At 34.8% G+C, this 14297-nt stretch overlaps 1 protein-coding gene across 1 annotated transcript; it reads right to left on the bottom strand.

The window, feature by feature from the left end:
- Positions 1-1558: 1558 nt before the first annotated feature.
- Positions 1559-10958, bottom strand: LOC139698454 (protein dpy-30 homolog). The gene is made up of 4 exons (XM_071597337.1): positions 10922-10958; positions 10643-10713; positions 10413-10561; positions 1559-2565 (listed from the first exon to the last, which is right to left on the bottom strand). The coding sequence occupies exons 1-4, from the start codon at positions 10935-10937 to the stop codon at positions 2490-2492; spliced, it is 312 nt and encodes a 103-aa protein (XP_071453438.1). The 5' UTR covers positions 10938-10958; the 3' UTR covers positions 1559-2489.
- Between the last annotated feature and the right edge of the window lie 3339 nt (positions 10959-14297).

Genomic DNA, 14297 nt, shown 5'->3' with positions numbered 1-14297 from the left:
ACTGTAATGAAAAAAGGGGGATGAGATGGTAGTTTTTAAACCGATAATTATCACACATGATTAGGTTAAACATAAAAGGGAGATGAATACTTGGGAGCAGCTGAGACCCATACATGTTTCCTCATGCCACTCCCATGTCAATAGTTTTCAGGCGACAATAGCTTCGAAGCAATTCCAGGTAGTACCCTCAGGAGAGCTAATCTAAGGATACTGCATTGTATAGCTACAAATAACATTATTACCTCAGCTGCCGAATCAGCAATCAACCACAAAATATGCATATATGATCATGAGAACTGAAGCCAGGAGGCTAGAGAGTTTTCATACCTGAGAATTATAATTTTGGATAAACAATGGACAGGAATAAAAACAAAGGTAGTGAATCGCAATATCAAACAGCATTTACAATTGATGCCTGGGACTCTTTTGAGTCAAAAAGACAAGATTTCTAGAGGTTTAAATGAGGGGTATATCTTTCAAAATTTCATAAACTTGGTTTTGAAGAAAAAACTGGATATAATTTCAATCCAAATGCAGATTTGTGCTGCAAGAGAATAGGGGTCTCACCCCAAGTCGTAAAGCAATGAAATTCAGATAGGCGGATACAGGATAGGGAGCCAGTGCCTTTCCTGGTGAAGCCTGTATTTTCCAGGAGGATCTAGTGTGAAAAAAATTGCATGGACTTGGTGGAGCCAGGGATGCTGAGAGGTTTCACTTAGATTGTAACCTAGGTTCCATCCACATTCAATAATTCCACCCACTGCGCTATAATTCCACTTGAAGCAAAACAGAGGAAGTTAAATTAAGACGTGAAATATTGGGAGAAGGAGAAATGGTGGCAATTTAAAGCACAGGCAAAAAAAGGATACATTTGAGATGCAGGGGGGATGTTTCAGAATGCTACTCAAAAGTAAATTTTAGGTAACTAGGGTTTACAGAGGAAGATAAATTATGCATTTTTAAGGAAAGAATGGGGTAGAATTCATGTATGTAAATGAAAAGCGTAAGGATCCGAGGTCAACCACCTTCATTCACCAAAAATGTACATAAAAGACTTCAGGATTCAGTGTGAGTGCACAATTTGGCACACACTCATTTGTACACACTTATGGGGCCAGTAGACACAGCAAAAAAGACTATGGATACATCTATGGAGTTGATGGCTCCTGGCTTAAAGAAAAAAAAATTTGTCGGTGCACAGAAATCCCAATGTATTTTAACATATTACTCTTCAGGGACAATCCAGATCCTAAATCTAAATAATGGCCAACCTATGAGAGAAATAATGAATATCACCCTTTTAAACCCTCCTTTTTCACACCTGGAAACATTGTATAGGAGTCAAACTTGATTTTTGGATGGCTACAGCTATTTCAAACCATTAAAAACTACTAAACAAGGGAAGCCACACTCTTAACAAGAGCACATTCACATCCATGAAAGATATGAACTCACAACACCATTGGGACTCGCCACAAACTATGGACATTACCTACCAAGATAATCTGGATATGTAGAAATTTTACAATGCTGAAATTATAAGACATGGTTATTAAAACGTAAATAATTTTAATAAAGCCACTGTATTTCATACATTGTTATATCAGTGATGTTTACAGTCATGTACATCATAATATGTAGTCACAGAGCAGTAAGAATGTAAAACATGGAAATAATTCTACAATATGAATCAATCCCTTCATCTCTTATATAACAGCACAAAATTCATAATTTTACCTGCTGAATTAATTTGGAAAACAAATTAACCACAATCATACCCACAAATACTGGACAACAAACAAATATTTAGAATGGTTAGTAAGCATCCATTAAATATAAATCTCAGACTTCTGATAATTTGATTCAACTGACTTTGGTTTTCTACATCCATATACTTAAAAATCAACCACGAACTTCTACAAATGTTAACACTCACATACTATTCACCATTGGCCCTTCACATACATGGTCTAGGGAACTGGGCCAAAATTTAAGGAAAATTTTTTGAGACCCTAGAGTTCTGTTTTTCACAGGAGTATATTATAATGCATTTGCAAAATGGAACAAAATAACTGTTACCCAACTTTAAGTTAGATGAGATTTTTTTAAATTTTCAATTAACAGAAAAAGAATGCATTACTTGAAAATTCCTGAGGTCACTTTATTTTAACTCTTTAGTTAATCGTTTTCAGAAGATTTAACAGATGGAGTTCATTCGTATAAAAACAAACCACCAACTCCTTGGAAGAAATCATTTGAGGAAGGATTTTTACTCTGTACAGCATTGACACTTTCATTTTTACAATGGACCCAGTTTTAGAAAGTACCATAAATTTAAAGGAACACACATCTGAAGAACATCTCAGCACTTCATAAATTTATATCTAGTATCATTGTGCTAATTCAACACCAGTAAAAAATTTCATTTACTTTCAGACACACGATGGGTTCTGGTTCAGTATCCAAGAAAAGACCAAGTAGAACAACTCTCAAGAACTACCTTGCTCAAACTGTGATTTGTGCTTGACTAAATAAGCTGCCAGAAAATTGATTGGATCTGGGGGCCTGAAATTAAAAATCCAGTAAAGTTAATTTATGGTCAACACAGAGAAACATGCAAACAAATGTTAAAAGTTACAAAGACAGTCTTTGCCTTCTTCAAAGGCATCTATCACATATTTTGACAGACATTTTATATTAGTCACAAGATAAATACTCTACTTTCACGATCTCCCGACTATTTTCTTACAAAACCTATCTGTGATACAAATGGTTTATATAGGAAGAAAACATTACTGAAATAACATCATAGTGCATTCGATAGCAGCATCCTCAAAGGTAAATTTTCAAATTGATTACCATTAAGAATTTTATATTAATTGTTAAATCAAGTGCCAACATATGTAAAGCAAGACATATTTGAATGTGGCCTAGGGAAATCAAACTCCATTAGAGGCAACGGGAATGTACTGATGTGTATCTTAACAAAAATGTCATGCAATAACCATTATTATAAAAATAAGAAATGAATTTGAGAGTAAATGCAAACTTCAGCGAGGAGCAATTTCCAATATTAACATTCTACTGCACATTATATGGTAAGGAAAAAAAATTTCATCCAAAAAGTAAAAGTACGGCGATGAATAAAAATCTAGAATTTTACAGGCACAGATGCCTGGTAACTATTCCTGTATTCTTGACATGATCAAATAATTTCTTATACAAGAGTAACTTTGCAGAAATTGATCCACTAAGTAGAACAGGTGAAAAATGAAAAAGGAATAATTAGTGTAATATTTGTGTATTATATACTTCTCTCTTAATATGGGGCTATTGTCATTTAAACTTTTTATGCAAAGTTTAGTTTCCGTTACTATTTTGATATAATCGAACTTTATATCAAGAGCAACCATTTTCTATGCCTTCACAAAACTCTTATGCTAATTAAAGCTGAATGCCTGCAGACTCATCGTAGTACTGGTTTTTAGGGGAGGCGACCGACAGCTAAGGTCATTTGTGCCATAGGGGATGGACAGGAAAGGATGAAGGGTGGAGAGAAACCCGGCGTCGGCATTAGCCTACTCTTTACGAAAGGCGCCAAGGGGTCCGCAGTTTAACGTCCCATCCGACGGACGGCGTACTTACTCAAAGTGCCCTCCACAAAGCACCTCAAGTAGGGGATTGAGATACCTCTGAAAAATATTCAACACCGCCAGGATTTGAACCCGGGCCCTCTCGGTGGGAAGCCAGTACGTTAGCCCCCTGCAGACTCATTTATGCATGTATTAGCAGAGGGGTAGCAACCCCATTAGCCCAATGCATATTAAATTTCACATCTGCTACAGTATATATATTTAGGATTTATTTGGCAATTTTTTCATAGCGTGGAGGAATACCTCAGTTTCCAATATCAGTGGTAAAGGTAGAAAGATTGCATCATATAAATGCCAACCAGCCAAGTTTGTATATAATGTGATGCTGCAGGATGGCTACAGCATGATGGTTATGGTAAAAAGATGGCTATGGCACTCAATAAATAAGGAAACTATTGACACATTCAGTCATTATCTTTATCTCATATAAAATGGGATCACATGAAACAAATAAGGTTTTCAACAAATATAATAGAAGACAATTAAAATGCATAGGTTATACCAGAAAACACGTATATCATACTTAGAAAACCAAGCTTTAGTGTCTCAGACAGCCAAGGGGTTGCAAGCATTGCTGAGTAAATTGGATATTCAGGGCGACAGGATATGGGATGAGAATCAATATTAATAAAATAAAGGTTATGTGATTTTCTAGAAAGAAAAAGGCTAAGCTAAACATTGAAATAGGAGGGCAAAAACTAAAGCAGGTAGTACAGTTTACGTATCTCAGTAGTGTTTTGGACCAACACGGTCAAAGTAGTAGGGACATAAGGAGAAAATTGCACTAGGCAAAGAGGCTTTCACAAGGGGGAGGGAGTTGATGACAAGGACGTTGAGTAAGGATGTTACGAAAAGTATTAAAAATTGTGATATGGAGCATAGCTATGTACGGCGTGGAAAACTGGTCATTAAAGCAGTAGGATAGACATAGATTTGAGGTTTTTAAAATGTGGGCGTAGAGAAGAATGAAGTTGAAATGGACCAAAAGGAAAACAAATGAGGATATACTTGGTGTGGTGGGCATGGAGAGGGGTTTATTGGGAGAAATCCTATGGAGGCAGGAAAAATGGATGAAGGGCATATTGATCGCCAGTGGGATACTAAAGACTGTAATAGAGGAGAGAATGTTAGGCAAAAGAGGAAAGGGCAGGATAAGGATAAGGTTGTTGGACAGGATGAAGGGAGGAAGGAAGTATTCAGAGATAAAGAGGGACCAGATGTAGATTAGGTTGTTGGATTGTGTTTGATTAGGAGTCACAAAATATTTATTAGGTTGTTTTGCCCATCCAAAAACCTACCATAACCGGTAGATTACCTTATAATAATAATAAGTCAGGGGTTTATGTTTTCTTTTTAATCTGAAAAATTCAATCACAATAATTGGAATTACCACTATTTATTTCACCCATATTATACACATCTGGGCAAAGTTTGAACACCCAAAGTCAATTATACCAGTCTGAAAATGATTTTGGGCATTCAAATTCATTGGTTTTCAAACTTGGCCTATCACTTTCCAACATGGGTAGACTGAATGGTGGGAAAAAAATATTTACAATGCTTAAAATATAATAAAACAAAGAAAGTCACAAAAAGATTAGCAAAACTGTTTGGACATGTTATCAAGGCATTATCAATTCCTAAAAATCATATTCAAAGGATAATTGGTAGGAAAAAAAACCCAGAGGATGATGGCCAAGAGCAGCATTCTTCAAAAGCAAATGCAAGAGCTCGGCTTGACATTGCACTGTAACTTGAAAGAAGCAGCAGAGGGTAAGGCATTTCCTTTAGAAATTGAAAAGTTAAAATAATTTAAAAATTCCATGAATGTAAGTGATTGATTTGGAGTGTGGTTTTGTACGGTGGAAATTTGGCCATTTAAGCAGGGTGGTAGGCATAGAATGGAGGCTTTTGAAACTTAGGTAGGGAGAAGGATAGAAAAGGAGAAGTGGACAGAAAGAAAAACAAATTAGGCAGTGCCCGGTATGGTGTGAGAGGAGAGGGGATTGATGAGAGACATCAGAAGGAAGCTATTTTAAAATTTGTTTGCTTATTACTTTAAACTAAGTCCTTAGCCAATTTTTCATTTATAATAATAAAATTAACACTAAAAAATAAAAGCTAGAGCATTTGGGGCACAAGTATGTAACTTGTTTTCTTCCAGGATAGAGAAAGATGATGCTCTCTGAGAGAAAATGAGTCAATCAGCCCAAGTCTGTAACTTGCTAAACAACTTCTGGGAGAGACTGATGCTAGAATCTATTTCGTCAATCCAGAGAGGGGGGTAAGCTTCCTCCTAGGTAAAATTGCATATTTTGACAGGGATTTGTTAATTCTTTCCTAAATTGTGAAGCACGATATGGACCACTGAGATTAATTCCTACATATTAGGAGTAGTTAGATGAAAACATGCTTGATTCTGGGGAAGACTTCTAAATAATTCTCAAATATTTTTCTTGGATTACTGAATCCTATCAAAATGGTAGTGTTTTGGTGCTGCGCCCATCTGCAGCCTTTTTGTTTACAAATGTAGAAGTTCAATTACATCTAAACAATCATAATTTATGTTCCGAGCAACAAGCAGTTGATGTGTACTGCTAATTGTAGCATGCAAATAACTATCATAATACCTATGGCGCAAACAAGCAAGATTGAAGCAATGTAGATAAAGTAGGTACATAAACTTTCAAAATTGCTGTTCTTTTAGGCAACCTGGGCTCCCAGGCGAATTCCTTTTTTGGGAAAATAGTTAGCTTTGTGCATTCATTGCAAATTGACTGTTATTTCTGTGTAAAATTGATACAGATTGGTATTGGTTGTGGTTCTTTATAGGGTTCGACCAGATTCCTTCTCACTCTGAATAGAGAACAAAGGCAAACACCATACGACTAAGCAAAGGTAACTTCTTTAATTTAATTTGACTTCTTAAATCTGTTGCAGTAAATAAATAGTGGTATTTTGTCGTTCCAGGATTTAAGATGATTGGTTCTGCTGTAAAAATTTTCCGTAAAAATCATGAAAGGTTGTATTCATTGAATTATATGGTGTCCTACCACTGATTCATGGACAAGTAAAATTGACTACCATTGCTACTTGGGATTTGAGTTTCAAATCTCCATGCAATTGAAACATAATTATTTTTGTTTGAAACACCATTTCGTTTGTTCATGAATTATTGTTTTTTGTGTGAATATTGCATTGATATTGATTGCCTATCAGGATATGCATAATCCATCTTCCCGTAAATCAAGTGCTCGTACATTAAAAATTAAAATCATGTATTTCCATAGACTATGGTTACGAAAAGACTTAGTTTAGTCTATGAGTGAGGTAAGAATCAGTAATTTTACAAGTGATGGTTAGAAAAATTTTCTATTTCTAAAACCAGCCCCCAAGTTGAAGTAGGTTAACTAACTAGTTAGGTTGGGGTGAGTTTGCACTATAATGGATGAAAAAGGGTACTTTTATACATTGGGTAGATTAAGTTTGCTATCTACCCCTTGGAATTCATCATTAACAAGAAATGGTGCGGCTAAATATGTATGCGAGCTTTCCCTTCCTACCAAAGAGAACTTTTGCTAAGAACTGTAATGATGCATGGCTTCAAGATATGATAATTGAAGATGGTGACCTTTCATTAATTAATACATTTATGCACTATCCGTAAAATGCAGTACCATTTTATACGATGAAAAAGCAGCATTCCTTAATTCAATCGTAAAATGTACAAACAGCTATCATATAGACTTAAATCCCACAATCACATACATATGAAACAAATGTAGGTATTCATCAAATGATGATTCAATAAAATACTTCCAAACGTTTATTTCATTTAAACACTAAATCTCATTGTCCAGTGCTTGCCAAGGGCAATTAAAATTGTCAACACAGCCATCATTATCTTGGTTGCTTATCTTTCAGACATTGCAGTTCTTTCAAACTATCATTTCATAGGCAAAATCAGAATGCACTTAGGTTTTTAAAATCAAATTTTACTGCCACTTCAGGCCATCTCACCAGGATTTGAACTGGTTAAACTTCAACTACATAAAATATCACAGTCTTTCTAGAGGATGAACCAATAACGAATTCCCTGCTTTTCTTTGATGGTAAAATGATGAAATATAAAATTACTATGACTGGTTGAAATCATTACTTAAATATTTATAGAGGATTAAAATTTGGAAGGAGTTATTCCTTCATTCTACACTACCACAGCTGATAGGAAGAGCTAATGTGGTTTTGATGAAATAGTTTTTGATCCACAAGTTTTCATTTTCTTTACGTTGCTTTCTATGATTACCATTGATAACTTTTAGCTGCACAGCTAATGCTGGGTATGCATTCAAATTTTGTGTAAAGATTAATTTGATTGCGTAAATATGAAATTACCTGTTAACCATTTGCAAAAATAACAATGTTGACACTAACCTTCCAATGGTATTTTTTAGGAATTCATATTCCCATTAATGCAAAAGTCCTCTCAGATTGTTGCAGTAAAATCCTCAACCAAATTATTAATATGAAATATACTAACGCTTTCACGCCCCGCATGATACTTCTCTGCATAATATGGATTCGGGTGACAACATGTAAACAAGTAGTAACGAAAGATTTCATTGTACTCCCCACATGAACTTCTCATCTTCCATAAACTTCTTTGAGTCCAGACTTTTCTACCTTCTAGTCAGCAGAAGAAGTTATCTCGCTCAGTTACAAACTTGTGTTCGGAGAGAATTCTCGAGGATAAAACTTTTATTAATCCTCCCAGAGAGAAAAGTTACAGACTTGGGCCCCCTGGCAACAAGTTTCCATTCATGCCAGATAAGAAACAGGATTCTTGTTGTAATGAATCATATGAATGATATTGGCTTTGCATTAGAAAAAAATCCTTGTCTAATTTTCTCTATCAATGGAATCTCAATTTGTGTGACTGAAATTAAATACTTCACAAAAACTTTATTCTCAATTCATATGATGAGACTTATCTTACCAAATATCATAAATAATGTGCCTGTGCATATATATGAGATTGAATATGAGATTAGTGCATGAATATGAGATTAGTAACCCACAAATATAATTATCTTGCCTTACAGTTGAGGTTTAGTCTTGATTTAACATAATATAATAAGAGAATGTCAGAATATATTAATGTTTAGAAAAATTTCCTTCACTCGCAGGTAATCTTCAAACAACAAATTTTCACAGAATTATAGTGAATTTGTAACATAAGTGGCCATGATGTTATCCATGAGACATCCTAAAACGGAAGTTCCAGGGTAGCCTTTAACTAAAATACTGGGGATTTTGGTGCAGGACAACTCTTGAGACACTCCTACAACAGGAAGGTAACTATATACATACACATCTACATAATATCCTGCAAGCCACCACAAGGGCGTGTGGCAGGGGGGTGTTAGGTCACCATCCGCAAAAGAGAAAAAACCACATGTAAAATCAATGCATCCATGCAAACCTACACCCACAATGGCATATACATTCATGCAAAAACTCTTTCAACTTAAACGCATGCAAATAAATATACTAATAACTAACAAACAAATGCAACTTAGAATGTAGCAAAAATTTATCCAAAAACATGCAAGCTACAATTTGAAAAGTAATAAGGCAAAATTCCACCACATGGATATGCCACATACAATGGTCTCCATCCCAAAGAAAACAGGTATGGAATGTGACACAATGCTGCAGGCAGCGGGAGGGTCCCCTCACAGATAGAGACAAGGGATAACTTAAAAAACCAAGCAGCACAAGCAATACTCTAACAATCACTACATTTTAATGGCATTCTAATGCAGTCATGTGGGAAGGATTTTAAAAACAGAACACAATAGGTTAGTAAAAGTGAAAGCAATTGAGCAGAACTAATTATTCCCTAGATGCTGAGGGTGGCACATTTTTTTGGGAATTTTTGCTATCTAGGTGGCTTAAGTTTAAATACTCACTCCATATTTGACTATACAATTAAAAACTAATTAATAGTAAATGATTAGCTGTCTCATAATTTAAGATTTAAAATTACATAATTTATATAAATGTAACACTAAAGCTTGTTTGCATTATTATCACCGGCTAAATTCCAAAGAAATTATTTGAAAAGAGATTTTTGAAAGTTCAATTCTTGTGATGAATGAACTTACTTATTACCTAAATCTATTACTCTAATTCTAAGAAATAGACGAGTTTTTTCTGCACAAAATCGGCTGAATAGGTATCTCTAAGATCGGAAATTCACAGTGAATTAAGATCCTCTGCCAATTAAAATACAGTCATACAAAACAAGTATTTTATAAGTGGAATTAGATCAACAACCATGAATTAATATCTAATAGAAAGTTGGGCGCGCACACAGATTTATTCACTATTAATTTTAGCTGAATTTTAATATAAATATCCCAAAAACTTCTAAATGGTAATTACCACGGCGGAATAAACATATGTAGTTGAGCCTAAATTTAATTTACTTTATATCAACCATACACATAAATACGTTGATTCATTCACGGTCTATTTCAGTGTTATGTGCAGATGATTGGCATGTAGGCAGTCGACATAATAAAGAATGCCATACAAAGTTACTCGGTGATAATCCTTTAACACACGTTTGAGTGAGTGACAGGACTAGTAAGATACAGGAAGAAATAATTAAACGAACGCATATCATAGGACGAATTGCAAAACTACGAAATGGCAGAGTAAGGCTATAATAATGCTTAAGTATAATTTACAAACCTTTCCTTGGCAACTGTTGAAAGAGCTTGGAGTAGTATAGGAACAACAGTCTGATCCAAGTATTGACGAGTTGGAAGAGATTGAAGGTCAACTCTCGATTTCTTCGGTGGAGCACCGGAAAATGATTCCTTCTCCGCAGATACCGCTTTCTAGATTGGGGATTCAAATAACATTCATATCTGATAATGGTCAAAGAGATGACTTCAGTGAAAATGTGATTAAAAACAAACCATAGCTGCGTCGTTTATTCCATTCAATGACGACGGCTGATTTTCAATCTCTTCTGAAGGATTTGCAGCATCTAGGGATAACAAAGGTAATTAATAGATAATTCATTACTTTAATTGCATAGGAAACGCTAACAACTTTACTCATATGGTTAACACTACTATCCCATCACTGAATATTGCCATCATACTTTGTGGAATGGAGAAATTTGGGATTTATATTTATTTATCAACAGCAGATTTTCCCACTATCCCTATAAATATAGGAAATATCTTCCCTACCATTTATTGACGCCATGTTCGGGTAACGATTTGAAATTAAAATGAGCAACGCCGTCCGGGAAGCAAAAGACAGACTAAATCCGATACTCCGGCAAATTAGCCATAACGCAATTTGTATTATTATGGCCAAAAACTAATTAATACATATCACGATAACTGTATTATGAAAAAAATGAAAGGAAATTCCGATGGTTTCATTAACTCTTAATCATGAAATCCCACACTGATTGACAGCAAAAAAACAAGTACCCACTAATTTCCATTAACAGTTTGGGTTCATCCCAAGGTATAATTCCTGAATGAATTACAATGCGCAGATAATACTGCTAAAATAGACCCTTACCGTGTTATGTTAGTAGCCAGTAAACTAGAGTTAATCTTACCCACGGGATTTGACACAAGCAATTTGAAGATCGAACTGTCGTTCGAGCAACAACCAACGGCGTGGTTAGAAGTGGATTTTCGAACTATTTCGGTGATTTCACTTAATTTATATAATTGAAGAAACTCATGCAACAACTGAAAATTTTAAATCAACGATAAAATCCGACGCTTTTCATTTGTTATTATATTTTAATTACTCCATTACAAATAATCGTCGGTAAATATAAAATCGAAATATAAATGACACATGTTCTACGAGGGTGACGTACGCCATCTATTGTTTGCCTTGCGAAATGTATGTGCTCATGGCGGGCTTATTTAAATAGGTTTAATAGTATTGGAAGCATTGAAGATGTCACGACACAAACGAAAAGCAAAGTATAGATGAATCTGAACAGAATTTCATATATTTCATATTAATATAATAATTTTGAAACTTATTTCAAACCGGCTAATATATCTTTCTAAAGATAAAAATTTCTTTTCAAACTAGGAAAATATGAGCTAATTGTCATTGTTGCCCAGAAATTAATTATTGAATTTACTCTTCCTTTCTAGGTGTAGGTTCTATTATTTATATTCCATTGAATATAAATATGCATATATCTATCTATGTCATTGATCCATTTAAGATGAGACCGTGTTAAGAGTCCAAATCTATATTTCATCAATTCATTTTTATTCAACAGTGGGAAATTTTAAAAACTGTCGAAGAAATAATCCATTAGTGAAGAGCATTGTGTTTACCTCGCACCCCCTTCTCGTGGTGGAAAAACACATGGGCCTCAATTCAGAGGAATCCAGCCCCTGCAGCGTGCCATTCTGCCTTTCCCCATCCCCTTCCTCCATCCCAGATAACCAAATCAGCCTTCAAGGATGGTGGTATACCCCTCCCTTTACCCTCAAACTACTCCTCTCCCAATTACTGACCCATCCCCACAATCAATAACATGTGGGCACAAACTTGTATGGGGGTGCAGTGGTCCAGGAGTACAGCATTAACTATTGACCAGAGGCCTCGGGTTCAATGCCCAGGCATGCCTCTCTGGACATCATCAGCTCCACCCAAACAGTGTGATTTTTTAGGTAGCAGATTTTCCTGGGAAACTATAGCCGGCACAGGGAAGGAACTGGTCCCACTACCCTGATGTGTGAATTCAATATGTTGTTAGGCTTAGTATTGAGTGAACTCTACCATCACCCCCCAAACCAACCTTCGGGTTAATTACAGTGTTTATGGTTTTTAATTATACCTGTATGGAGGTAATTTCTGTTCCTGATGATGCTGTACAGTAGTGAAACCTAGGTCTCATTTAATTTTATTCTATATGTGGAATTACAAAGTTTTATTTTGACACCAGTCACCATGGAACAATTTCAAAAAGTTATGCCTGAAACGATTGATTATATCAAATAAACTTCTTTTCCAATTCATCTCCAGCCATACATCTCATCAAACTCTTCCATATTTCTTTCTCAAGTCATTTAAAGTAGCTAGGCTACTCTGTTCTTGTTTTTATTTGCCATCTGACTCTCTCCCATTCTACAGCCTCTTCAACAGAAGTCACTGAATAGATTTTTCCCATTACTCTCCAAAATGGACACAAAGATGGAATTTTATGTGATGCAAACTGGCAATATAACTGTTCAACCAAACTAGTATCTTGGCTTAGTCGTTTGGCATATAACTCACCACAACCATAGATAAGTTTTTGTACAAAATCTTTATCCAGTAGCTGCAGAGGAAGAAATGCAAACGACTATTACTTTAATAAAGAAATGTGAAAGAATTGTAATAGTTCAATTTCACTGATTCTGTCGCCAATTTTATTTTTATTTGCTAATTATTTACTGCATTGTATTTTCATTAATGTTTCATATCTTAAAAAAAGATGTTTTCAAGTAAAAGATTTTCATTTTCACAGAAATTCTCTTTACTTAAGTGTATGGAACAGTGTTCATTTGCAAATTTTGAGAAAGCTAGTGGGAAAGCATTAACAAACTCAAAATGAAAAGATTAGCTGGAAATTTAAGCAAGAATCCAAAAGCAATTTGGTCCTAAGACAGAGATTAACTGCAGAAAGTAACTCGTCAAAGTAATAATGGAATACTTGTGCTCTGGTACTGGGAGTGAGAGCTTGAGATATGCCTGTTTGTCTCTCAGGGGAATGAAAATTGCATGATTGCACATTCTTAGAGTCCTGAACTTCTATTCATGAATATATTTATCATAAAAGCTTTGTCTTGTCAAACTTTATCTTGTCAATTACTGTCAATACACTTTAAGTGTAACTGGAATTTTTTTTTCAACATTATTCAGTTTTTCCCTAACACTAGTAGTATCATTAATATTTTACTAAATAAAAATTTGTACTTAAAATAAAAATTATAAAATAGCTCTTTTTTTTGTTACCAATTCCAAGAAACAACTCAGTCGCTATTATGAAAAATTAGGTCTGCTAAGTACCTGCGCACATTTGAACTATGTTCTTAGAAGACTTTTTTTTCACCAATTATAAACATTTCTCCTGAAATTGAATCATTTCCAAACATAATTACAAACCTTCCTGCGATAACTAGAACAGAACCAACAATCTTGTATTTCTGACCCAATGAACCACCACCCTCCCTATAGGTCATTTATTGTGGCAGCTTTGCAACTAATTTAATCCATTCCAACCTGTCTTAGGAAATCTTGTTCATTAGAAATTTAAAAAAATTAAATTTTATTCTATTTAATTAAAGAATGTTTTACTAAATATTGAAGCATGCATCAAGATCACTGTTATTTCCCAAATTGCATTCGTGATATCATGGTTGATTCATGTTCTTTGTTTGTTCTATGGGTCTTGTCTCAGGGCATAATAAACATTTGTTGTATTCTAATTTATTATCTCCATTCCTCCGTTTGTCATATCCACTGATAAACGTTCATAGACTTCACCTCAAAGATCATTAAAATAGAAGAGCCTTTTAGAATGCATATAAGTAA

The sequence above is a fragment of the Hetaerina americana genome, unplaced genomic scaffold, assembly GCF_022747635.1.
Source record: "Hetaerina americana unplaced genomic scaffold, ioHetAmer1.1.p SCAF_10, whole genome shotgun sequence".
Taxonomy (NCBI): domain Eukaryota; kingdom Metazoa; phylum Arthropoda; class Insecta; order Odonata; family Calopterygidae; genus Hetaerina; species Hetaerina americana.
This window is presented reverse-complemented; position numbering and strand designations above follow the sequence as displayed.

Bases quoted from the DNA above. Each gene is read 5' to 3' on its own strand.
- LOC139698454 (XM_071597337.1), bottom strand. The intron at 10,562-10,642 runs GTTTGTTTTTAA...TCCCCAATCTAG, and splicing joins GAATAAACGACGCAGCTATG to AAAGCGGTATCTGCGGAGAA. The intron at 2,566-10,412 runs GTTTGTAAATTA...TTTTAATTTCAG, and splicing joins TCAACAGTTGCCAAGGAAAG to GCCCCCAGATCCAATCAATT.